Here is a 24522-nt window from a genome sequence, read left to right as displayed (position 1 = left end):
GATTCTGGGTTCACATCTTGGCTCATTTCAGAGAGAGATGAGAGGTCAGGTAGACACCTCTGGCGTGGGCATACCTGCAGCTAGTGGTGTGTGTTTATCACATGAATTAGAGTATTTCCAGGGCCTCCCCTTCAGGTGAGAGAGGCCAGAATTCAGCGTCAGCTTGGTGTGAGGGGAGAGGGGACAGAGGACAGAGGGGCTGACGGAAGCCCAGGCTTGCTGGCCCAGTCCGCCCACCACACACAGGGCCACTGGGAACTCAAGTGACCGTCTGGGGAAGGCAGGCCTGAAGGTGTGTGTCTGTTCGCCAGGGCCTGCCAGGACCCAATTATTGCAGACCTGTTACACACCCTTTTTTCTTGGATCCAAGTTAGTGGGCGATCGTTGGAGGGTCAAAAGATTCCTGAGTGTGAGGGGTGAAATACTGTCCCTTGGTCAGCAGCTTGCACAAGGCCTCCCCAAGCAGATTAAAGACCCTGTGAGCTGATGTTACCCACCATTTTCAGAACTCATGTTTTACTTTGCTCCGTGCTAGTCCAAGGTCACTGAACCTGGCAGGTGGAGGGGCATGTACCTCACTGGCCCCACTGACAATTTGGCCTGCATTCCCTTGGAAATTATTAGTGGAAGATATGTGTTGGCTTGATTGCTTTTTTTTTTCATTTTTTATTTTATATTAGAGTATAGTTGATTAACAACGTTGTGTTAATTTCAGGCATACAGCAAAGTGATTCAGTTGTACATATACACGTATCCATTCTTTTTCAAATTCTTTTCCCATTTAGGTTATTACAGAATAGTGAGCAGAGTTCCCTGTGCTGTACAGTAGGTCCTTGTTGGTGCTTACTTATTTTTTTTTTTAATTGAGTGAGCGGGGTGAGGAAGGGGGAGGTTTTAGCTTGTTACAAACCACACTGGGTATTTTGAAGCCAGTCCTGAGGTTCTCGCATTCCCTCCAGGATGCTGATGAGCTGGGTTCAGTTGACTGGGAGAAGGATGGTGCAGAGAGTGTGCCTTAGAATGAACGCATCTGTTTCTCTCAGCCAGGGGGCCATGGTAGAGAGAAGTCATGCTGGGTTTGCGTCCTGGCTCTGGTTACTTTGGCTTAGCAGAGTTCCTTCACCTCCCCCTGAGCCTGTTCCCGTCTCTGAAATGGGGATAACGGGGTTGTTGTGAGCTCTCCAAACTATAACAGAGCATGAAGGCACAATTCAGCCTGGAGCTGGGGGGCCACCTCCGTGGGCAGGAAGTAGCGGCCGGGGCTGCCCTCCCTCTCCTGGGAGGGCAGGGCGTCTGCATCTTATGCAGTTAGGACTCCGTCTGGGTGTCCTTGGTGGGTCTCAGCCCTGGAAATGCTTAGACAACTTCACTAGGTTTAACCCAAATCATGAACCTGAGAAGCGAAGCATTAAATCAGGTTGCAGAGGCATGAAGCGTGATGTGCATAATCCAGTTACACAGACTCGGCCAGCGCGGGCCTCCCTGACAGCCTCCCATGTAAGTGGCCATACCTTCGGAGCCCGGGAACTGGGCACGTGAGGACAGGGACACACGTCTGCCCCACGGGACATGTTCTTTGACAGGTTGCTGTTCCAGCATGAAATGTTAAAGGTGGGAGGAGGGCGTGCTCACGAGCTGGCTTGCTTCCAGAAGCCTCACCCCTCTTTTGGGGTTGGGGGGTGGGTTGTTGACTTCCTTTCCTATGGTGGGCGGAGAAATCCTGGTCTTGGAGGGAATGGTGGAAGCCAGGGACAGGCTGCTGCAGAGTGGTGAGCCCAGTGCCCTCCGCGGATGGTGGACTTGATCCCATTTGTCCGCAGTTGAAAACGCTGTCACCCTCCCACTTGGATGTCACTGTGTTTTCTGCACATCGTCCTCTGAAGTCATAGATATGTCACAGGGATAGAAATGCAGCCTGAGGATGGCTGTGCCCTGTCTGCAACACGGGGACGGAGAGACAGGTGGATCACTGCCAGCCGGCTCCCCCTGCCCCGCTGCGGCAAAGACTTTATCTCCCTCTTTATCACAACCAGGACTGTTGTTAGCAGACCCTTGGCCCGACAAGCCCTGGCATCTGTCCTCACCCCAGGAGAGAAGCCTGGGAGGAGGTCGGCTCTCTGTCCCTGCTTCCTGGAGCCTGCTGGGCCGCTCCCGACTGTGCCTTCCAACCCCCCGGAACAGACCTCAGGGGAATTTCTGGCTGTGCAGGGGGTGCTCTTGTATTTGAAGATGAGAAGTACATGGAAGCTGCCTTTCCTCTGTTGCAAAGAAGAGACACTCCTGCTTGACGGGCCACGGCTGAAAACCAACCTCTCCATCTGGGAAGCTCAGCAGCTTTGAAAGCCACTGTCTTCCAAACAGTCACTGCAACTACAGCCTTTGTTCCAAGTTTCTGATGCTGGTTCACTGGTTCATGTTTTGGGAAGCAGGATGCACCACTGATGCTCCGCGTCCCAACCAAGAGGAGGCTTGGATCTGGGAAGGTGGATGGCTTTTGGACAGAGTCACTCTGCTGACTGACTTCCCAGCCTCTCTGTGTAAACCCTTTTCCAACATTTTCATTTATTTACCCAGCAAATGTGTATTGGGCAAACACGCCAGGCCCCACCCGAGGTGCTGGGATGGATAAAACAAGGTCCCTTCTTCCTGGAGCTCACAAGTTGTCAAGATCAGAGAAAGATGAAAGATGCAGTTCTATTTGTGGTCCACTCATAGTTTTTGCTAATGTTTGTTGAACACCTACTTTGCCTTCACATGTAGTAACGCACGTGATCCTTGTACAACCTGAAGAGATGGGCTGCATTCTGATCCCCACTTTGCGGATGAGGAAACTGAGGCTGAGAGAGGTCCACTGTTGTCCAAGGTCTTATAACTGATAAAAGAGCGGGACATCTTCCTTAGTCTGTCTGGCTCCAGAGTCTGAGCTGTCATAACTCTCAGAAAGGAGGAACCTGTTCTGACCCGGATGATGGGGAGGGCTTCCGGGGGGCCCTTCGGCTTCGTTTCTGCTCTGGTGTCTCGAGGCAGATCTGGGATCAGGCTGCAACCTGGACCAGTACCCACCGGCAGCTTCTGTAAACTGCCCACCAAGAGATGTCCTAGGTCTGGAGCAATGGCCGTGGGTCCCAGCCTTTCTCCCCAAACTGAGAAATGAGCTCTCTGGGGCCAGGAGTGTGGTGTGACTGGGGGTGCCATTAATCTGGGGGTGCACCAGGTTGGCGGTTGGCGGCTTAGTTGGGGAAGAGTGGGGCTCTTAATCCCTGACCTCAAACACACTCATTGCCTTTTGGAGCCTCGCGTCTGTCCAGATCTGTGGGCCTTCATTGTGTTGTGTTGTCTGTTCATCAGTGGCCTGAGAGCCACAGTTCACACTGACAGGCGAGCTCTTTGTCACCCCCACCAACTCTTCTTGCTTTGGGGAGGAGGGTCTCTTTAGGGACATTCTTCGGCTGACGTCGGTGGTTGACAGATTTGAGTCCAGATACCACACTAGTGGTGAGACTTGGCTAGTTGCTGCCCACTCCAGCCCCTAAGTGCCAGTTTGCCATCTGTAAAATGGGCAGAACCCTTCTGCCAGGTAGTTGGAAGGGTCAGAGAAAATATTTGGAAAGGGCCCAGGCATTGATTCAGGCATTCAGTAAATTTCTGTCCCCTCCTGTTGTGCTCGTTGAGAAGAAAGATGTATGTGTACCCAAGAGCCCAGCCATTCCTAAGAAATATTTCAGTCCCTATGAAATATTCAGCCGTGGTGTAGCTCGCGCCACAGTGCCCGTGGTTCTTGACGCAATCTTGGGAATGATAAAGGGTGCTTTGTCTTGGCTGCTGGGGGAGCACAAGGGGAAGGGGGAAAAGAAGACTCTGAGGCTAGTGCTGAGCGGAATCCTTAATTAGGGATTGCTATCCTTGCTATTGATAATAAGTGACTTAATGCACGACTAGATTTTGGAAGGGGAGGGAGCCACGGGAAGGCCTCTGGGAAACGTTTAGCTATTGTTATGAGATCACTTAGTGAGTAACCTGCCTGAGGTCACCCAGCTAGTAAGTGCCAGAGCTGGGATTTGAATCCTGGTCTGTCTTGATTCCAAAGCCCCCACTCTTTCTCTTACCCTGTTTTCCACTCTGATGTCCGGTGACGTTGGCTCTCATTCCACTGGCCCCAAACTCCTCTTGATCTCGGGACTCCTCTGCTGTGTCCTGCCCCCGCTTTGTAAGACAAGCGTGGAGTTCCTCAGAATTAGGGAGCCTTCCCCAGGGTACGGGCTCAGGGTGGGAAACGCTGGCTGCTGACGTTTGCAGGCATGTAAGCATGAGCAAAACTGTGGCCGCTAGGAGCTTAAAAGTGGGTCGCCCTCAACGGAGAGAGAACCCCGATGACTGGCTTTTAAATGCATGCTGTATTTATCTTGGGCTTGGAAACATGCATTGAGAAGTTCTGTCCTGAGACTGGGGTTGGAGAGGAGATGGAGTGTTTGCCATCATAAATCTTGTGTCTCAATTGCAGTCCATTACCAGACTTCCTCCAGCATGACAGCATGTGTGGCCTGAGCTGGGTGGGGGCAGAGGTTTGGGGGGCATGTTCCCCCGGCCCTCCCCGCTCAGCCGCACTCACCACCAACTTCATTGCAGCAACAACAGCTCCAGGCGCAGCACCTCTCCCACGCCACGCACGGCCCCCCGGTGCAGCTGCCACCCCACCCGTCAGGCCTCCAGCCTCCAGGGATTCCCCCAGTGACGGGGAGCAGCTCAGGGCTGCTGGCGCTCGGTGCCCTGGGCAGCCAGGCCCACCTGTCGGTGAAGGACGAGAAGAACCACCATGAACTGGACCACAGAGGTGCGGCCCGGGGCGGGGGTGGAGGGCAGAGTGCAGGGCTGGGGGCAGAGGTTTGGGAGGCCCCTCTGTGAACAGACACAGCAAATGCTGTCACCCTAGGACCAGGAGTTAGCAAAAGGCCTGGAGCCATCTATTAAGTTCCTGGTACACGGAAACCGGAGCCCCACCCCCCAGGCCACCCCCCAATGCCTGATGTGTACCTGCTCTTCTTTTCCCTGGAAGACATCTTGTCCTTTCTTCCTGGAATACCTTCTCATCTTCCTAGTCACACCCTGCCTACCCTCCAAGGGCCAGCCCCAGTCCCACCCCTTCAGGATGCCCTCCTGGCCAAGCTGAGGGTCTCTTTTCAAATTCCCATAAGAGTTCAAGAGTTGGGGGCCCCAAGACGGAGCCCTTTGTTACCGTTCTTCTGTTTCCTACCCTGGAAAGTGTTTTATCCTCACCAGGATCATTAGTCCTCTGAGGACAGAGACCACGTTCTTTGGAAAAGATACCCAGTTGGCGCTCAAGTAAAGACTCATTAGGGGACTGTCTTTAAGTAGAGGTGGTGGTGACACTGCTGCAGGGAGATGATTGGGAAGACTGGGAATGAGAACGTCCTCTACCCTTACTTAACCCAACCTATCCCGCGAAGACCAGCTGCGCCGAGAAGGGCCTTGGAAGGGCCTATTTTGATCGGGAAAGGAGAGGGCCTGGCTTCCTAGCAGACCCTTTGCAAAGATTGCCACCTTGTGTGGTCTGCCCTTAGATATTATTTTTCTAGCTTTATTGAGATATAATCGACACATACTATCCTGTTTAAGGTGCACCCCATGATGGTTTGATTTGCCCTTAGATATTTACTGGGGCACATGGCCAATGCCTTATGAGCCGGCCCTGGGCACAGGGGGCTTGGAGTGTTAACCATCCTGCCTGGGCCGGGGCCATGGGGCGGTAGTAGCAGGTCGTGGGAACCAGAGACTAAGTTTTTTGGCCCCTGCAGTAGGATGGTCCTCCTGGCAGAGGAAGAGGGCCTCCCCACAACAGACAGGAGGATCAGGGAGCTAGTGCTTGGCTGGGCAAATAATCAGAGGCCTCAGCTTCCAGGGGCGTCTTGGTAAAGAGACAGAGAAGAGTGTTAATTAAAAAACAACACCACCAAAATACCACTCTGATAACTCCTTTTTTTTTTTTTTTTTTAAGTAACATCAATGTTCTCAACTCCCAGATCCTATGGATATTTTGCGTAGCACGATCCTTCCCAAGTTTACAGCTTTAAAAACTGCTTACCAGTAATCTTGGTGCCCTTCTCGGCATGTCAGGGAGAGCTAGGCCACAGATCCCCGCCGCTGCCCCACCGGGGCCTGGTGGCCAGGTGAAGCATTGGAATTGGGGCGGTTAATTTCCAAACCGAGAGACGTCACCTAATGGCCCTACCTTGGCTGACCCGCGGTGACTCAGAGAGCCAGCCGCTGTCCGTTTTAAAACCCGTGAACTAGCAAAGCATAAAAGCCAACCGGACGATACTGACCTTGCTTTCTTTTTTGTTTCTTTGTCTTGGGGGACCTGACCCTCCTCCTGTCCTGGCCTTCTGTCCCCAAAGAGAGAGAATCCAGCACGGTAAGTGCCAGCACTCTGGAACCTGTTGGGGGGGTGTTTGGGTGCTGGGGGAGGGTCAGCCCTAACCCTGTGTGGGCTCCTGGGAGGAGGGTGTTGTCCCCTGTTGAGTGACCTGCACTCGGGGAAGCCTTCGTCTCTCCAGGTTTCAGGGCCATCATTTGTTAAGTGAAGAGCTGGGCTAAGTGAGCTCTAAGCAACCGCCTTTTGTATGAGAGGTGATTACTGGAGAGGTCAGCCAGCCAGCCCTGGGCCCTCCAAGGGGGGTTGTGGAGTCACAGGGCTGAACCCAGAGCTCGGGACCCTGGTCCCCCCCTCGTTTGGGGCCAGAGTGCCTCCCTGCCCCCCAGTTGGCTGACCCCTGTATGATCCTATATGCTCCTTATTTCCTCCCAACACCTGAGCTTTCTCCCTGTTCTAGGCTTTAACTCGGTTTGAGAAAGTGCTAGCAAGCGAGCATTAAGGGCAGGCTGCCTGCGTGTCTGTCAGCTCTGAGATTTGTTGTAAATCTTTCTGATCACACTGAGGCTCAGAGGTTCTGTTTCAAGTGAATAAGCCTTCTGAATAAGCACAGTGGAGTCTGGATAAAAAAAATCCTCCAGCGATTAACACAGCTATTTTATTCCTCATCGCCGTCCTTGTATCTGGGGCCATCTAATCTGTTAGGATGGCTTTGGTTATTACCTCGTGTTAAGTGGGACTTGGAAGGTCAGGCAGTTAACTAACCACCTAGACAGCAGCTTCCTTGGGCGGCTCCTCCATCCCGACCCACCTCCCCTTGCCAGCCCTCTACCCGGGCTGACTTTAAACCTCCCATTAGCAGTAGTGCTCACGTCCTCTCTTGACTTGCCTGTGTGCTCAGAAATCCAGGTCATTTGGGCCCAGGAATGGCTAGGTGCATAAGAAAGGAACAGCTGAAACTAAATCCATTTTGATTGCTTTAGTGTTGATCCCAGTAGGTGGCCTTGTTGGAGGGCTGGGCTGGACACCTCAAGGCTCAGTCTGGTCCCAGATTCATGGGACGTTGGGTAGTCCTCTTGGCCTCTCTGAGCCTCAGTTTCTCTATCTGTAACATGGCAATATTCCTGCCCAGCCAGCCTCTCCGCTTAGCTAGGAAGACCCCCTGCTCAGAACAGGACCCAGGATCCCAGAGGTTACCTGCTTAACAGGGACCTGCCGCAGAGAGAAGTGGGTGCTTGGCCCCTTCCCTGCCTTCACACATTCTCATGCTATCCTCGTTGCTCTTGGCTCTGGCTTTGTGCCCCAGTCTGTGAACGCTTTCTGCTAAAAGGAACCCACGGGGAACCCCTAAGAGCTGGGCTCTTCGCTCCGCAGTGCTCGCTGACATCCAGACTCAGGGCAGAGGGGCCATCCTTGGGCCACTGGAGAATTCTGTGGAAATGAATCGGGACGCTGTCCTGGGCCGGGAAGGGGTGTGGGGCGTCCCGGGGAGAGGCAGTAGGGGCTCACGTGTGTGCACGCGGCCGTGGTGTCGGAGGGAGTGTAGACAAACGTAATCAGCCCTTTGGAAACCAGGTTGTCAACAGATGAGGCCCCGGCAGGAAAGACAGGGCCGTGTCGGAGTGGGAGGGGGGCCGGCTGGATGGGCTGGAAGCTGTCCCAGAGGGGTTAGTCTGGAGTCCAATTAGAGGTAGCTTCATTCATATTTCCTTGCCTAGCTGAAGCAATAAAAAATACTTAGTTTTTTGGCTGCCTGCCAGCCAGAGGCGGGCTGGATCGATGCCGCTAAACGCCTGACAGGACTCTCCTCCGGTAGCAGCGAGGGTTTTTAGCCTGACTGCAGGAGAAGAAAGAGCCCGCTGTTCTCTGAGCCGTGGCCCTGGTCGCGGGGAGAAACACGAGCAGCCGCGCGCCCCCCTTTCCTCCCCGCCTGCCCACCCGAGAGCAGAGGGGCTGGGAGCGCTTCTGCTTAGCACAGGGTGGCCACCGTCAGAGGAACTGAAATGAAATGACGGCGATTTTTCTGCCGGCGCTCGCCCCGGCTAATTGAATCACGGCTGTGCGTGTATCGCCGCCGCGCCTGCCCGGCTGCGGGGGAAGGTTGAGCTGCACTTCCATTATAACCTCCATATTTTCTTCAAGGCTTGATAACTCTGCCATTTTAATTTGCTTCAGGCAGAAGTTTGGCAGGGAAGGGCTGCCCAGAAACCGGCTTTGGGGAGGAAATAAAGTTCTGTGGCTGGTTCCCGCACCACTCCCACCCCCACCCCCCCAGAACACCGTCCCCGGCCTCTGGGGAAGTGGGGAGACTTTCCTCCTGCCTCTTGATGCCTTTCTCCTCTGAGCAGACGTCTCTCTGGGTCCCCACGTGGCCTTGTCACACACCCCTGGGGATGGGGATGAAGTGGACTTTGCCTTCCCTCCGGCTGGATTGTGAGCTCCTGGAGGGCAGGGACTGTGTCTTGTTCCTCCACACCTGGCATCCGGCCCCAGGCCTGATCCAGGGCAGGTGCCCTGAAGAGGGTGCTGAGCGAAGCGGGGACGGTGTTGCGTGGTCTCTTAGGAAGGGGCAAACCTCGGCAGCCCCCTAGACGGGGTTGTGATGTTTTTCTCTTGGCACAGAGGTTTGCTGGCAGGTACCCCTGCCCGTAGCTCCTCCCTCCCTGCTCCCAGCCCGGTGCTGGTGGCCACGTGATGCCTGCCGTTCCTGGTTACCTGTCACACCACCAGCCAGGGTCCTCCTCCGTGGGCAGCTCTCCCCTTCCAGCACCGCTCCGTCCCCGGGCCCGCTGGCGGGTGCTTCTCCTACCTCGCCTGTTGGCCCGCCTTCCCTCTTCCCAGGCCTGAAATTCCAAACTCTTCTCGTCCTCACTTGCTTTGTAGTTGAAGGGAGAACTTGTTAAGTCTCTTCCAGGCCTATAAAACTTGGGTTTCCTTCATGTTGCCTGCTGCTGGGGGACCTTGGGCACATTGCCCATTGTCTTGGGGCCCCTCCTGTCCCGTCATTACAAAGCAGGGGAGTCTACCTGTCCTCTATACCTTTTCCTGTCTTAAGAGGGGAAAGGCTTCATGACATTGCATTTTCTGTTTCTTTATAACCCTGGCGTTTCTCTAAAGTTGTAGGAGGCCATGCTGTAGTTGTAGGGTGTTCGCACAAAATGCCCCATTGCCCACCTCCACTTAGGAGGCCTGTTGGCACCCCGGCGATCCCCATCCCGATCAGTCTCCCCGCTCCTGTCGGGTTCAGCAGATGAAGTATTGCACTTGGCCCCAGTTTGTCAGCTCAGATGCATCTTTCGAGACCCAGTGCAGATTCAGCTTATCCATTCTTTGAGCAAATATATATGGCAGGCACAGATGGGCAGTGGAGGACACAGGCGTGACCCCCGCCCTCATGAGGCATACAGTCTCATAGGCCAGAGACAGATGGCCCGTGCTGAGTTAATTATCTAATAGCAGCTACAAAAGAGAATTGTCGTGCTCCCGGGGTCACTCCCAGGGGAACCGAGTCTGGGGAGTTGGGAAGGCGTCCCTGGGGAACCTCCGATGGAGCTGAGACCTGCAGGACACACACGACACCTCAGCTGACCTTCTGAGTCACTTAGCTATGTCAGTATGTGCATGAAATGTTCATACTCACTCTCCTTGCTTCCAGAATAACTCGGTGTCGCCCTCGGAAAGCCTACGGGCCAGTGAGAAGCACCGGGGCTCCGCAGACTACAGCATGGAAGCCAAGAAGCGGAAAGCGGAGGAGAAGGACAGTTTGAGCCGATACGTACGTCTGAGAGCGCAGCGGGTTCCGCCGGGGTTTGGATTGGGCGGACTGGGCTGGGGCCTGAGTCGTGGGAGAGTCAGGAAGAGGTGGGGGCAGGAGACGCTGCCGCACCGAGGAGGGCAGGTGGCCCGGGCAGGGGAAGCGTCCACAGACCGATGTCCTGTGAGCCTGAGGACCATGGCCAGGAGGCAGTGGACAGGGAAGTCATCCTGGCCTCCATGAGGCCTGGGGAGAGCTAGGGGCACCTCCCCCGATGGGCCAAAAACCCCGTGCTGCCATCACGGCCCCCTCAGAACCTCCGGTGTGCTCTGGGGGCCGTCCCTGGCATCCCCACACTTCGACCCTACAGGTGGTCATGGTGTCTTCTCTGTGCCAGGCTGAGCAGGGCTGAGAGCTGGGGCAGAGGGCAGGGGGCGATGCGGTGTGGGACCCAGTGCCCTTGGGCCCGGCCCTCCATGTTCAGCCACTTGGCCGTTCTAGGGCTTTGGACATGTTGCACAGCCAAAGCCTCAGCTGCGTTTCTGGGAGACAAGGCTAATCACCCCTCCCACACAGTGATGGGAATGATGGAACGAGACCAGTGCACTCACTTGCAAATGGTGGTGGATATCAGGCCAGCTGGAGAGAGGTGTCTGGCTCCAGAGCGACACGTTAAAGCAGGCTTAGAAATATTATAACTGGGCAGGTGTTGGTGAGGCTGCCTGTGGGCGTGGGAGCAGAGTGACCCAGGGGCTGGGCTCTGGGCTAGCAAACAGCAGGGAGAAGAGGTCAGCTTTGGTGGGGCCGAGTGGGGAGAGCGTGGACTTTGGGGTTTGGCCCAGGTTCAGATCCTGGCTGGTGGAAGCAGGGGCGTGGTCTGGGCTCAGTCTGGGGTGGGCGTAGCCTCTCACTGGCTTCCCTCTCCATGCAGGACAGTGACGGGGACAAGAGTGACGATCTGGTGGTGGACGTTTCCAATGAGGTAAGGGCCGGCCCAGGTCGCAGGGCGGCTGTCCCTGTGCAGGGTGGTTGGCGATTGCTCCTGTCCTGGGTGGGAGCTGTCGTGTCTCAGCTGTTGCACCATTACCAGCAGCCCCAGCTGGGTGACGAGGCCTTTGGGGTTGGGGCATCCAGCTGGTCAGGAGGAGGAGGGCAGGGCTTGACTGCCTGGTGGCTGGGCATTCGTGCACACTGCTGGGTTCCTAGGATGGGTCTCCAGAGAGAGACCCCTGAAGATCCCAGGGGAGGGCTGGCTCCCGGTCCCCATGGTCCTCCAGGTCAGCTCTGTTCTCCCCACCACCCCTGGAATCTTGGGGTTGCGAGCCCCCTGGGTCAGGCTTAGCAAGGGAGGGGGAGCTGGAAAGGATCTACCCAGGGCCGAGGCCCAGCTGCCCAGCTTGGAGTCCTGAACTTGTATTTGATCTTGGGCAGGTCACTTCCACCCACCCAGGCCTCAGTCTCCCCCCATCTGTGGGATGAAGGGGTCAGACTAGGTCATTAAAAACTCATTGTCCCCACTTGGGACCAGGCTCTTTTCCCATGCCCTGTGCCCACTCCCTTCCCGTCCCCAGAGCGGAGAAGACTCCAGGCTCGTCACTGCTCAGCACATCCCCCCATCACTTGTGTTTTTAGGACCCAGCGACGCCCCGGGTCAGCCCGGCACACTCCCCTCCTGAAAACGGGCTGGACAAGGCCCGTGGCCTGAAGAAGGATGCTCCCACCAGCCCCGCCTCGGTGGCCTCCTCCAGCAGCACGCCCTCCTCCAAGACCAAAGACCTTGGTCATGTATGTGGGGTCTGCCCCTGGTGCCGCAGAGGCTGGGAGAGGGTGGGGAACGTGGGGGCAGAGGGAAAAGGTTCTGGAAAAGGGTCTGGATCTGGAGTGGTGCTAAGTGGAAGGCAGAGGGCTGGAGTAGAAAGCACACGGATTGGGGCTTGGCCTGGGTTCAAATCCTGGCTTTACCACTTACAGGCTGAGCCCTGTGCTTATTATTAGTTAACGTTTCTAAGCCTTGGTTGCTGCATCTATTAAATGGGAACAATTACCACAGTCCCTGCCAAACAAGATTGGGCAAGAATTGAGGAGCTGTGGGGCAGAAGATTCAGAGCTGGGTCCAGCACTGGGCTTCATGTGGTGCCCAGCTCTTGGGAGAAAGGAATCTTCATGGCTTCCTTTGGTCTCTGCATCTACCCTCTTCAGAATGACAAATCCTCCACCCCTGGGCTCAAGTCCAACACACCAACCCCAAGGAACGATGCCCCAACTCCGGGCACCAGCACGACCCCGGGACTCCGGTCGATGCCGGGCAAACCTCCAGGCATGGACCCGATAGGTATAATGGGTAGGCACGATGGGGCTGGGCTGACCATGTTTGAGGGGAGGGGGTCTGCCCCAGGCCAGGGCTAGAGCCTCACAGATGGGGGCCAGGGAGGGGGGTCAGAGTCAGGGCTCTCCCAGGGCCCGTCTCTGGGGGACTTGGTCAGGTTTGAGAAGGAGGTGAGTGCCTGGTGCTTCAACACCGATGTCAAGGATTACTGGAGCCATCGTGCACTAGGTGTGTGGAAGGAGCTTCAGACAGATCAGGACACCAATGATCTGTCTGCCTCTGCTGTTAGTTCTGTGAGGCTCTGAACAACTCCCTCCTCTGGGCCTCCGAGTCCTGCTCTATAGAAAGCGGTGGTCACATCTCTCAGCTCGAACCTTCTTAGGCTGTGAAGATGGGGTTCTTCGGTAGGTGGGTTCAGTCCAGGAGGACTGCGTGGAGTAGGCAGCTTTAGAACACAGGAAGGATTGCTGCTGGGTGGGGAGGCAGCCTGGTGGCCTGAGCTTTGCCCTTGACGGAGGCGTGGGGCCCACTGCCCTTGGTGGCCTCTCCCAGCTGACGCCCGCCTCCTTGCAGCCTCGGCCTTGCGCACGCCCATCTCCATCACCAGCTCCTACGCTGCACCCTTTGCCATGATGAGCCACCATGAGATGAACGGCTCCCTCACCAGCCCCAGCGCCTACGCCGGCCTCCACAACATCCCACCCCAGATGAGCGCGGCTGCCGCCGCCGCCGCTGCCGCCTATGGCCGATCGCCAATGGTGAGCTTTGGAGCTGTACGTAGACCTTTTGGCTCCTTTTTTGGGGGGACTGGGTAAGGAGCGGGGGAGTTGGAGGGGGTGAGGGTGGCCCTTCCTGCACACCAAAGGGGACCTTCCGGGCCCAGTGACCAGGCAGCTAGCTGCCTTTGGGGCAGAGTGTTTATTAGGAGTAAGAGTGGAACACACTTGGGGGTCAGCAGACCTGGGTCCCACCCCGCCTGCCCGTCAGTCGCCATGTGACCTCACACAACACAGCCTCCCCGGGCTGCCCCTTTCCATCTGGGAAGCAGGGCTGACACCTCTCTTTCTGGGCTCTGTGGGGGTGGGAATCCCACGGTGAGTCGGGCGATTTCCACGAGGCAGGGACTTGGCAAATGGGGCAGCCCATTATACCAAGATTTGTCTGCCGTTTACTGAGAGCAGTTCAGACTGGAGAGGTGGGTCCTCTTCCAGGAGACGGTTTCTCTCTTGATCTCCTGAACCCAGGTTGGCCTCCTCTCCACATGAGAAGCCCACTGGGACACCAGGGGAGGGAACAAAGTGAGGAGGGGCCCGCTCGGCCTTGCAGAGCAGGGAGAATGAGCTGCGGGTGGGAGTGGAAGATAACTGGTTCAGAGTTCGGGGTCTGGACCATCATCCTGTTCCTGCTGTTGTCCTGGACAAGGCACTTGGCCCTCCTGGGCCCGTGCTCTCTCTGGACCAAGGGGCTGTGCTCTGCCCAGCTGTCTCGGGTTCTGAAGAGGCAGCGCCGTGCGGGTGGGACAGGAGGTGGTGAAAGAGGAAGCCTTTGGCGGGGGATGTATAGTGGGGGGACATATGGCGGCACCCCTCACTAAGGGCTGGCCTGGCCTTGCCTTACAGGTTGGGTTTGACCCTCACCCCCCAATGCGGGCCACGGGCCTGCCCTCCAGCCTTGCCTCCATTCCTGGTGGAAAACCGTAAGCTTTGGCTATTTTTTGCTTCTTGGGGAGGGCAGGGGAGAGCACACCACCCACCCGCCCATCCCCTGCCCTGGTGGACCTCCCCTGAGGAAAGGTGTCTGCCCCTCTCGGGGTACCCATAGGCCAGGTTGCAACCCCAGCAAAGCTGCCTGGCCATGCCGCACTCCTGAACGGCCCCCAGGCTCCCTCTGAAAGGGGAACGAGACAGGGCTGGGGTGGAGGATGTGGTCCCTGGGCTCTGAGAGGGAAGGAACACTTCGGACACTGCAGTCTCCCAACCAAGTGCCGTGGAGCTGCCCTGGCCTTGGGGGGCTCCTGTGGGTTCTGCCCACAGTTGGCACCTAAAACAGCAGGCCAACCACACAGGCTCACCCCTGGCTCTGATGTGCACCCTGTGACTCATTTGGAGGGTCGCAAACAGGTTTTTCTCCCTAATGCCACCGGCTCCTAGAGGAGGGGTGGCGGCGTTCAAGCTGGGTCCTTTCTGGAGTCAGCGTGTTCAGGATTCTGTAGATGGCGGGGAAGGGTGTCCCACGGCCAGTTTGGGGTCAGCAGCCTGGTTTGGAGCAAGGATCTGTAAGTGGGGGCAGAAGCCAAGGTCAGACTCTGCAGCAGTTTCCGGCCCAGTGGAGCCAGGCCGAGGAGGTTAGGGTTAGCAGTTGCCCTCAGATCTGGGGAGAGGGGACAGCTGGAGGCAGGGAGGCCAGGCAGGGGCGGGTGTCAGTCAAACTGGGCAGGAGCTGTGCAAACTGTTAGAGGATTGGAGATGGCAGAAGTGTGGTTCTCCCCTCCCAGAGCCTACTCTTTCCACGTGAGTGCTGATGGGCAGATGCAGCCCGTGCCCTTCCCCCACGATGCCCTGGCAGGCCCCGGCATCCCCAGGCACGCCCGGCAGATCAACACACTCAGCCATGGGGAGGTGGTGTGTGCGGTGACGATCAGCAACCCCACGCGGCACGTCTACACAGGTGGCAAGGGCTGTGTGAAGATCTGGGACATCAGCCAGCCGGGCAGCAAGAGCCCCATCTCCCAGCTGGACTGCCTGGTGAGGATCCCAGGGCTGTGGGCATCCCTTCCACCTGGTATAGGAGAGTGGGGCAGCCAGGGGGAGAGCCCCATCCCCCCGGCCAGGTGCAGCCCTGTATTGGCTGGGCGACTTTGGGCAAGCTGGCAAACCTCCCTGAGCCCCACTTTCATCGTCTGTAAGGGGAGGTGATGCTGACCTCCAGGGGTTTGTGAAGAAGTGAGTGAAAGTTTGAAAGGGGGGGTGAACGAGGAGTGAGTGAGGAGTGGGGTCGGACTGGCAGCTGCCTTCAGTAAGGGCAGGAAGTGGGCAGAAGCGGCCAGGGCGCTCAGTGTTGTGGACCCTCCTGGTCCCCAGGAGGGCAGGTGGGTGGGGCTGAACACTGCCCCTTCCCCCTCCAGAACAGGGATAACTACATCCGCTCCTGCAAGCTGCTCCCCGACGGGCGCACGCTCATCGTGGGCGGCGAGGCCAGCACGCTCACCATTTGGGACCTGGCTTCACCCACGCCCCGCATCAAGGCCGAACTGACATCCTCGGCTCCGGCCTGCTACGCCCTGGCTATCAGCCCCGACGCCAAAGTCTGCTTCTCCTGCTGTAGCGACGGGAACATTGCCGTGTGGGACCTGCACAACCAGACCCTGGTCAGGTTAGGCACGGGATGGGGCGGGGGTCCTTGTCCTCGGGAAGGCCTCGCTGGCCGTGCCTGGTATCTTTGCTGCGACTGGCCTGTCCGAGGTGCTGTGGGCCAGCCGGAACAGCGTGGGCGAGGGCACCCAGGTGAGAAAACAGCTTGTGCCAGATGCCCGGCATGGGTAGAGGATGGAGGGCTCCTTGGCCCAGGAGCTTGCACAAGGCTCTGGGGAGAAGGGGAGCTGGAGCAGGCCTGGGAGTGTGGGACTCAGATGAGTGGAGACACACAGAGGGCAGGAGAAGGAGAGGCGTTGAGACCAGAGTGGAGGAGCAAGTACCTCTTGGTGGTTAAGTGTGGGGCCTCAGGAGCAAAGCTGCAGGGTTTCAATCTTGCCTCCGTGTGACCTTGTGCAAGTCACTTAACCTCCGTGCCTCGGTTTCCCCTGCATGCAACGGGCGGAGTGAAGCCCCTTCCTTAGAGTCGGACCCCAGCGCCGGGCCCAGCATTGGCCCTCAGTGCAGTGTGGCTGTCTGCGTTAGTCATAGCACCATGCAGCTGGTTTATGGCCTCCGCCACGTGGTTCATGCGGGGTGACAAGGATGGATCAAGCATGCAAATTGAGGAGGCATGGGGTGTCGGGCTAAGGGGGGGGTTCCCCTGTTACGTACCTGCTCTCCCAGAACTGCCCCTGCCCAAGACCCTTGAGCAGAATAGCAGAGGGGCCCAGGCCTGGCTCTGCTGCAAGCTCCCCAGGGGACGATGGACCTCAGTTTCCTGTTCTGCTCGGGCAGAGCTGGCCTGCCCCCTGGGATGGCTGTCCGCTTGGCATCGGTTCTTCCCCGGAGTTCACCCCCATCCCTGCCTGGCCTTCCTAGGCAGTTCCAGGGCCACACGGATGGGGCCAGCTGCATAGACATCTCCCACGACGGCACCAAGCTGTGGACCGGAGGCCTGGACAACACCGTGCGCTCCTGGGACCTGCGGGAGGGCCGGCAGCTGCAGCAGCATGACTTCACCTCCCAGGTGTGCCCCCGAGACCCCCCCCTTCCCTCCATTGGAGCAGCGTGGGGCCTTCCCTCCCCAGGTCCCAGTGGCTGAGTCAGGGGACAAAGGGGCCCTCACACCTGGTTGTTGCAAATGGACCTGAGACCAACCTGAGCCATCTGGGAAGGCTTCCTGGAGGAAGTGGCAATGAAACAGAATCGACAAGGCTTTGGAGTTGGACACACTTGACCCAACGGCTTGGATTTGATTCCCAGCTCCTCTACCGTTGAGCACTTTGGCCTTGGTTTTCTTACGTGGGATGGGAATAGTCATAGCTACCTCATGGGTGTGGTGGGAGCACCTGAAATGGTCCCTCTAAAAGCCTTAGCTGTAAGCCTGGCTCATAGACAGCCTTCTATAAGTGCCAGGTATTAGTGTTTTTTGTTGTCATTTTATTACTTGTTTTAATATTTTCATCTTGCTATTCAATACGTTAGTGTTTTATTTACTCATACGTTTCTTAAGGAAAGGCAGAAGTCACTGAGGCAGAGAGGATAACTGTGAAGGTGAAATATCTGTGCCACCTCTGAGTTTGCTCCGCCACTTACTTTCTAGAGTCAGCAACCTCTCTGGGCCTCAACTTCGTCACCTATCAAATGGGGATGAAACATGAGATCCCATTCCCCTGGGTTTTCGGGCTTGGCTTTGCAAATGGCAGGTGGGGAGGTGCTGGGGGAAGGAGTGGTGGGACGCTGAGTCTTCAGGGTCCCAGAGCAGGGCCTTTGAGGAACCCCCACCCCTGTGGCTCTGGAGGATGCTGATCTCCTTATGCCCCTCCCCCACAGATCTTCTCGCTGGGTTACTGCCCCACCGGGGAGTGGCTGGCCGTGGGCATGGAGAGCAGCAACGTGGAGGTGCTACACCACACCAAGCCCGACAAGTACCAGCTGCACCTGCACGAGAGCTGCGTGCTGTCCCTCAAATTCGCCTACTGCGGTGAGCCTGGGGGAGTGGGAGCCCCGGGAGGCCTGGCCTGCCCTCTGTGCATAGATGCGGCCCAAAGCTTAGAGAAGGGCCAGAGCCCCAAAGTGAGCACGGTCCCAGAACCAGGCCCCCCGACCCTGACCAGTACCCGCCCCCATCTGGCATCCCCCCCTGCATCCTTGGATACAGATACTGCCACAGGGTACCAAGCACTTGTGAGACCAGGCCAGAGCCAGACCTTGCTGGCTTGGGGCAAAGGAACAGTACTCACAGCCCTGCCAGCAGTGCTTCCAGGTGATGGTTCAGACCCCAGGCTTTGGTGGCCATAACTCTGGATTGGAATATCTGCCGGCCCACTTATATATATATATATATATATATATATATATATATATATATATATATATATATAAATTTATTTTACTTTTTAAAAAATTTAGTTATTTCTTTTTGGCTGCATTGGGTCTTCGTTGCTGCGCGCAGGCTTTCTCTAGTTGCAGCGAGTGGGGGCTACTCTTTGTTGCGGTGAATGGGCTTCTCATTGCGGTGGCTTCTCTTGTTGGGGAGCATGGGCTCTAGGTGCACGGGCTTCAGTAGTTGTGGCACGCGGACTCAGTAGTTGTGGCTGTGCAGCTCTGATGCGTCCCGTCCTCTCTAAACCCCGACGGGTCTTTCTGTGGACCAGGAATTGCAGGCACCCCACGTGGCTTTGGGAACCCTGGGGCATTAACGCAGGCAGAGCCCTGGCAGCGCACCTGCAGCGATCCCCGCCTTCAGCTGGGTCTTCAGCCACTCGGAGCTTTGTCATTCCTAGTACTTCCTGCTGTCTTCCAGTAGTAGAATCGAGATGGATCAGTCGACCTCAGTGGCTTTAAAAAGAATCTTTTGGGCAGTGTAATCCCTGTGATTAACTGCAGATCCTCCCTTTCTCCGTCCCAGCCTGCCCACCCCTCCCCTTGATTGCAGAGGAAGGCATTCTCTGGGTGTTGATGTTTGTGTTACTGTGTCTCGGTTACAAAATGTCTCTCACAAGTGAAGAGTTGGCCCAGCACTGGTTAGCGGTTCACACTGTGTTTCCATGGCAGCCGGCCATGTATGGGGCGGGTCTCACTTTAGAGGGCAGCAGCCCACAACCTGATGTTTCCTTTGCCTCCCGCCTGCAGGCAAGTGGTTTGTGAGCACTGGGAAAGATAACCTTCTCAACGCCTGGAGGACACCGTATGGAGCCAGCATATTCCAGGTACCACCCGCCATCCGAGCACCCCCCTCCTGATTCTGCCCAGAGTCAGGGCCCGTCCGCGGTGATGGGGACAGGGGTGGGGGAGGTAAAACAGAACTTGCCCCGGCCTCTTCCAGCCCCTATCTGCCAGGGGTCCAGGATGGGTTCTCCAGAGGCAAGGGCTTGGACTTGGGCACATCAGTGGGCCGTACACTCTGCTGCTAATGGCATCTGACCCCTCAGGGTGAGGGCTTTTAAGCAGGGGCTCTTGTAGGATTTCTAGAGCAAGGAGAAGTGAAAACATGCTCTCGGCTTTGGCCTGCACGCTGAGCCCTCGCAGGAGGTGTGCTGGGCATTTGAGCAAACTGGGCAGTTTTTTTTCTGAGCAGTGTTGTCTGATACTCAAGTAAGTTCGTATTTCATCTCAACACTTCCAAGTAGGGAGAGAGGTGGGGCAGGAGAAAGATCCAGAAGGAAATAGGAGAGAAGGAAGAGGCTTTCTGTGAGTTTTCAAGACCTGCGGCCTGATGCTGCACCCCCTCACTTGGTCACTCACACGCTCCCACACACACAGACGCACACACATACAGAGACATGCCACACACACACACACACAGTCACACTTTTGCTCTCAGAGCCAACAAGCCACTTTCTGGATTCAGGCTAGAAGTCTGGCATCTAGTGTGTCACACACGTAACTTTCAAGTCTCCAGTTGTACTGCATGCTTCAAAACTCAGGTGCAAATCCTGTTTCTTAGCTCACCAGGCTGAGGGTCTGGCCTGTTGACACCTGCTTAGCTCACCAGGCTGAGGGTCTGGCCTGTTGACACCTGCTCCCAGCTCAGAAAAGCTTCTTCCTGTTTGTAAACTCAGGATCAAAGCTCACAAGGTTCAAGTGTCCTGTTTTGCTCCTCAGAGGCTGTAAAGATCACGTTGGGCCCTGTTAACGAGCTTTTCCTTGTGGGGAAGCAGGTGGAAGGGGCCCCTCTAACGGGAAGCGCTGTGTTTGAAGGCCTTGCAGTGTGGGCTCCAGGGCGGGCAGAGGGCGGTTGAATTCAGAGAGCACTGAAAGGGCGTCCAGTACCCACAAAGTGAATTTCTATCCTTTCTCTCGCCGCCCTCTCTTGCCTCTCCTTCTCCAGTCTAAGGAATCCTCATCTGTCTTGAGTTGTGACATTTCGGCGGATGACAAATACATTGTAACAGGCTCTGGTGACAAGAAGGCCACGGTTTATGAGGTCATCTACTAAACAAGGACTGTAACAGGGCTGTCAAACTCTGGGAGAAACAGACTCAGCTGTGCCAGGGAGACCCCGGCAAGGGGCTCCGTGGACGTGGAGGATGGGCGGCGAGCAGGCCAGCGCTGTGCTCCGGCGGCTGAGAAGGTGCCCCCGTCACAGTCGGGACTCCCAGGCGTGGATTGATGGGACTCACGGACTCTGATGGATTTCTCCTCTCCTCCCCTTAACGATCCTGGCAGATGTTACACATAGATTTATTCGGGGGCTCGTGGCTCCGGCTCCCCACAGACGCCCTCATGAATCTTTCCTTCCCCTTTTGTTTTTGATGTGTTCCCCTGCCCTGGCTTGGGGACACTGGAGCGTGGCCCACATGTTTATGCCAGGGGAGGGGGGTGTTCACGTCCCTGACTGTGCAGCGCACAAGGTTTGTGAAAAGTGTAAATAACAGACTCCTATCTCGGACTGGTCAGCTGGGGGGAAGAGGCCCCTTCCCACCGGCAACGCCAGCCGTGTATTTCGCCTGCTGTATTTGTAATCCACTCGTGGTGGTGGCTTTTTTCTTTTTTTTTTTTTTTAAAAAAAAAAACAAAAAAACAAAAGTTCCCATCGGGAAGGGAAGGCAGGGAGCCGGGTGCAGAATGGAGAGGGAGTAGAAGGGGGAGAAAACTCCTGGGGTGGAGGAGAGGCACTAAGGCTAGCCACCAGGTTGGCTGTCAGGTACCCCCCTGGACAAGTGTATCTCCATGTGGACCTGGGAATCGTTTGGGGCGTGTCAGGACCAAGCTCCAGACAGACTGACGGACTGACAGAGCTTGAGATGGGTGCCAGCCCGGGCTGACGGCAGCAGAAATGGTGGGTTTTTCTGTAGTCTCCTGAGCTCCATGCTCCCCTTTCAGGTGTCTGACCCCCTGTCTCTCTCTCTCTCTGTCCCTTCCTCTCTCCCTCCCTCCCTCCCACCCCGACCTCCATCTCTCTTTGGTGCACATTTGGTTATCGTGATGAGAAATGGAAGTTCAAAGCCACTCTGTCTCCGGCCCTTCTTAATCTTCGGACACAACCTAAAAAGGACACAAAGTTAGAGGAAAGCATAGCAACTCAGCTCAGGGAGCTACCAGAGAAAAAATAGCAACCGATGTGGGTGCTTTTTTTTTTTTTTTTTTTTTTTTAATTTGAATAAAAGGAATTAGAAGTGATGTCCTTTCATAAAATGCCTTCTCTCCCCTTTCCTGCCTCTGACCTCCTCCTCTCTCCTTAGAGGGAAAGTGTGTATTTTAACCTGCAGAGCTGTGAGTCTGAGGTTTATCTCCCCCCTGCCTGGGGAGAGGGGACTTGGGGTTGGGCTGGGGGCACACTGGGCTGACTTCTTGTAGCTTCCCATCTCTTTTGGGAGCCCAGACAGCTTACAGGTAGAATATCATCTCCTGCAGGTGCCACTTTTTGGTACCAAAATGTTCTGAGGTATTAGGATTTTGGTGGGTTTTTGGTCTTTCGGTTTTTTGTTTTTTTTTTCCTTTTTTCCTTTTGGTCTTATTTTTTCTTCTAAGGAAAAGCTAAAGGCCGTCGTGAGTCCTGGTGGTGGGATCTCCATGGATGTAGCATATGGAAGATAATTTTTATACTGCATTTTTATGGATTATTTTATAATGTGTGATTCTGTCTGGTGAGAAGGAAGGAGGGGCTCTGGTGAACCACGCCCCTACCCCCCCCCCCGCCGCCCCTCTTGTTTCTGGGTGAGCCCCTCCCCCGACCTGGCATGGGAGGCTGCAGAGACGGGTTGGGGGAGGCATATCCAGAGTCTGTCTCTCTCTCTCTTTCTCCCTCTCTCCCTCCTCTCTCTCTGGGTCTCAGATGCTCAGCTGCCACCTCTTGTTAAGGCTCTCTCCACAAGGGAGGGCGAGGTTGGAAGACAAGATGATTCCTGAAGAAAAGAGAAAATGAAAAGTCATTGTAATGAGCTGTTTTTATATTTTTAAAAGTTACTATTTAAAGGTTGGTTTGATTGTTGCGTTTTAATTGCCTCCCCCCCACCACAAGAAGAGAGTGGGGCGCGCTGTCACCCCCATGTCCTGGATCCTGGGCAGCTTCCTTTGTCATCCATAAACATGAGCTCTTCTCTCTTCAAAGCACTGCCATGCTGCCCCCGCCCCTAAAAAGTGATCGCACAGGACAGTTAAGGGGAGTGCTTAACTTCCCCTGAGGGGAAGCCCACAGGTAACACCAAAGTCCTATACAGCTGTCACTGCAAAACTTTTTGGGAAAAAAATGAAGTGTGATGAACTTCCAGCGGAATTGCAAAGTGTCTGTGACGTCACATCAGGACCCTGAAAACCTCCACCGTCTTTTTTAAGCTTAAATTCAGATGTTGTGGGCTGACCCCGCTCTCTCATTCACTAAGGGTGCGTTTCTGAAGGAGGAGGGATTTATTGACAGAAGGGGCAGGATAGGAAATGCAGGGCAGTGCCCTCGGGGAGGCAGGGCTGGCCTGGGATGGTTCCCAGGCTCTTGGCTGTCATGCAGCCATGGGCAAAATCTCTCTAGAACTAGGGACTAACATGGTTTCCAACTCCGTGTTTTGTCAGTCATTGTAAATCAGCACAAACAATTGCCTACTGTTACTTCATACAAGAAAGGGAGTTGAACATTTGAAAAAAGGAGTGACGATCAGGATAAAGCAGTCTATTCTAAGCCTAGAAAGGACAGCTGGACTGCACACACATGGGTCATTTATCTGGAGCCGGTTGTCCTCTCAGGCTTACAGCGGAGAAGCTTCCAGCAGGTAGCAAGAATGCCCATCTGGGGCTACAGTTTGGCTGACAGCTCTGTCTTGTACTGGTTGCACAAACTTGAGTAAAAGCATCACCCCTTCGAACCACACTTTCCTTGTTTGTCCGGGTCTGATCGTCACAGTGGAGGGCCAGAGGGGCCAGAGGGCAGGGCCTGGCCAGAAAATTCTGTGTTTGCCCAGTGGGTTGCCCATCGGTGCCGAGATAGGGTTGGAGTTGAGGCTTGCATGCCCCAGCAGGTAGAAGAGGAAAACGTCTCTCATAATGCTCACCTCCAGTCTTGTGCTGCTGGGAGTGAAGGCCAATGTCAGGTCCATTTCTGAGAAGGGGAGGCGACCTACCTCAGAAAGGCTGTTCTACCAAGATTTCCTGGGCACAGTCGAGGATGGAGACATGTCCAAGTTGCAGGCCGAGCGCTAGAAGCTCACAGTCGAGGGTGGGGAGAGACATTTGACCTGCGAACGTGAGGTTGGGGACACATCCCTGGGCACCGGCTGCTGGTGCGTTGACCCCTTCCCGTCATCACGGCCACTGTCCTGAAAGGAGCTCACCAAGCTTCTCCACGCTGAGCCTCACACTGCGCCTGCTTCCTCCCTTCCTCTCTCCCCCACCCACGCTGCCCTCCCATTCCCACACTTCCCACCGCGCAGAACCTCAGCTCCCCCTCCTCCTGAAGCCAAAGCTGCGTCTTACTGCTCTGCAGGTGATTCCTTTGCACTCTGAGGTTTGTGAGGCCTCTTGGAGTCTTTGGGGAGAGACCCAAGTATTGTAAACAATCTGACTTCCATCCTTAATCCCCCGAGCTTGCCCATACCTCCTCCTCCACAGGATGGTAGAAAGCCTTGATAGCATTTTTTTAGCCCTTTTCAAAGTCACCCCCTAACTATTGCTGCAAAAATCCAGGCTCATACTAATTGCAGCATTTCACACACCTGTTTGCACAGCTAGACTAGTTTCCCTGGAGGGCAGCACCCAGGACTTCATAGGCTCAGGGCAGTACTAGTGAATAAAGGATGAGCTTTCACTGGCTTGAGATTATCCCATTTCTCAGGGCAAGTGGGCTGTCCCAGTGCTCACCACTGAAGCCCAGAGAAGGGACTGGTTTCTGCAGTTCTTCAGTTCTGTTGTGCTGCCTTTGCTCAAAACAAGGAGATCTGTTTGAAACACATGGAGAGGGCGTGGTCGTCAGAAGCCAGCTTTCACGGTTTTTGGTCACATCAGATTACGTACAAGGGTCCAGGCCAGACCAAGCTGGGGCAGTGACTATCCTAAGACCAGGTCACCCTCAGGCCTCTCTCTTGAGTCACTGCCATCCCTGTTCCCTACCCCTAGGCAGCCCAGACCCCAGCAGGGGCAGTGACTGTCCTAACTTACAGGGTCTACGGGAAGGAACAGATACAATGAGATCTGGATGCTGGAGCTGTAAGTGTTATTGGCAAGACCCTTAAATGTTATGAACTGCGCACGGGCTCTCCCGCGATGCTGG

General features: G+C 55.7%; 1 protein-coding gene across 8 annotated transcripts in view; it reads left to right on the top strand.

The window, feature by feature from the left end:
• TLE3 (TLE family member 3, transcriptional corepressor) overlaps positions 1–20821 on the top strand; it is a 47443-nt gene extending 26622 nt beyond the window's left edge. For 2 of the 8 annotated variants that reach the window (XM_081227425.1, XM_081227421.1), the window contains exons 7-20: positions 4627–4831; positions 6414–6430; positions 10044–10163; positions 11074–11124; positions 11775–11927; positions 12342–12474; positions 13042–13226; positions 14088–14164; positions 14963–15212; positions 15593–15840; positions 16701–16848; positions 17655–17805; positions 18957–19033; positions 20155–20821. In XM_081227425.1, the coding sequence (XP_081083551.1) occupies positions 4627–4831; positions 6414–6430; positions 10044–10163; positions 11074–11124; positions 11775–11927; positions 12342–12474; positions 13042–13226; positions 14088–14164; positions 14963–15212; positions 15593–15840; positions 16701–16848; positions 17655–17805; positions 18957–19033; positions 20155–20262 (1923 nt within the window). In that variant the 3' untranslated portion in view covers positions 20263–20821. Of the gene's footprint in view, positions 1–4626; positions 4832–6413; positions 6431–10043; positions 10164–11073; positions 11125–11774; positions 11928–12341; positions 12484–13041; positions 13242–14087; positions 14165–14962; positions 15213–15592; positions 15841–16700; positions 16849–17654; positions 17806–18956; positions 19034–20154 lie in introns of all 8 variants that reach the window. The other 6 variants (XM_081227423.1, XM_081227419.1, XM_081227424.1 and 3 more) reach the window with 3 other exon arrangements.
• Positions 20822–24522: the final 3701 nt, after the last annotated feature.

The sequence above is a fragment of the Mesoplodon bidens genome (assembly GCF_964165515.1).
Source record: "Mesoplodon bidens genome assembly, chromosome: 3".
NCBI classification, from domain to species: Eukaryota; Metazoa; Chordata; class Mammalia; order Artiodactyla; family Ziphiidae; genus Mesoplodon; species Mesoplodon bidens.
Note: the sequence above shows the minus strand (reverse complement) of the source record. Positions and strands in the feature narration are given on the sequence as shown.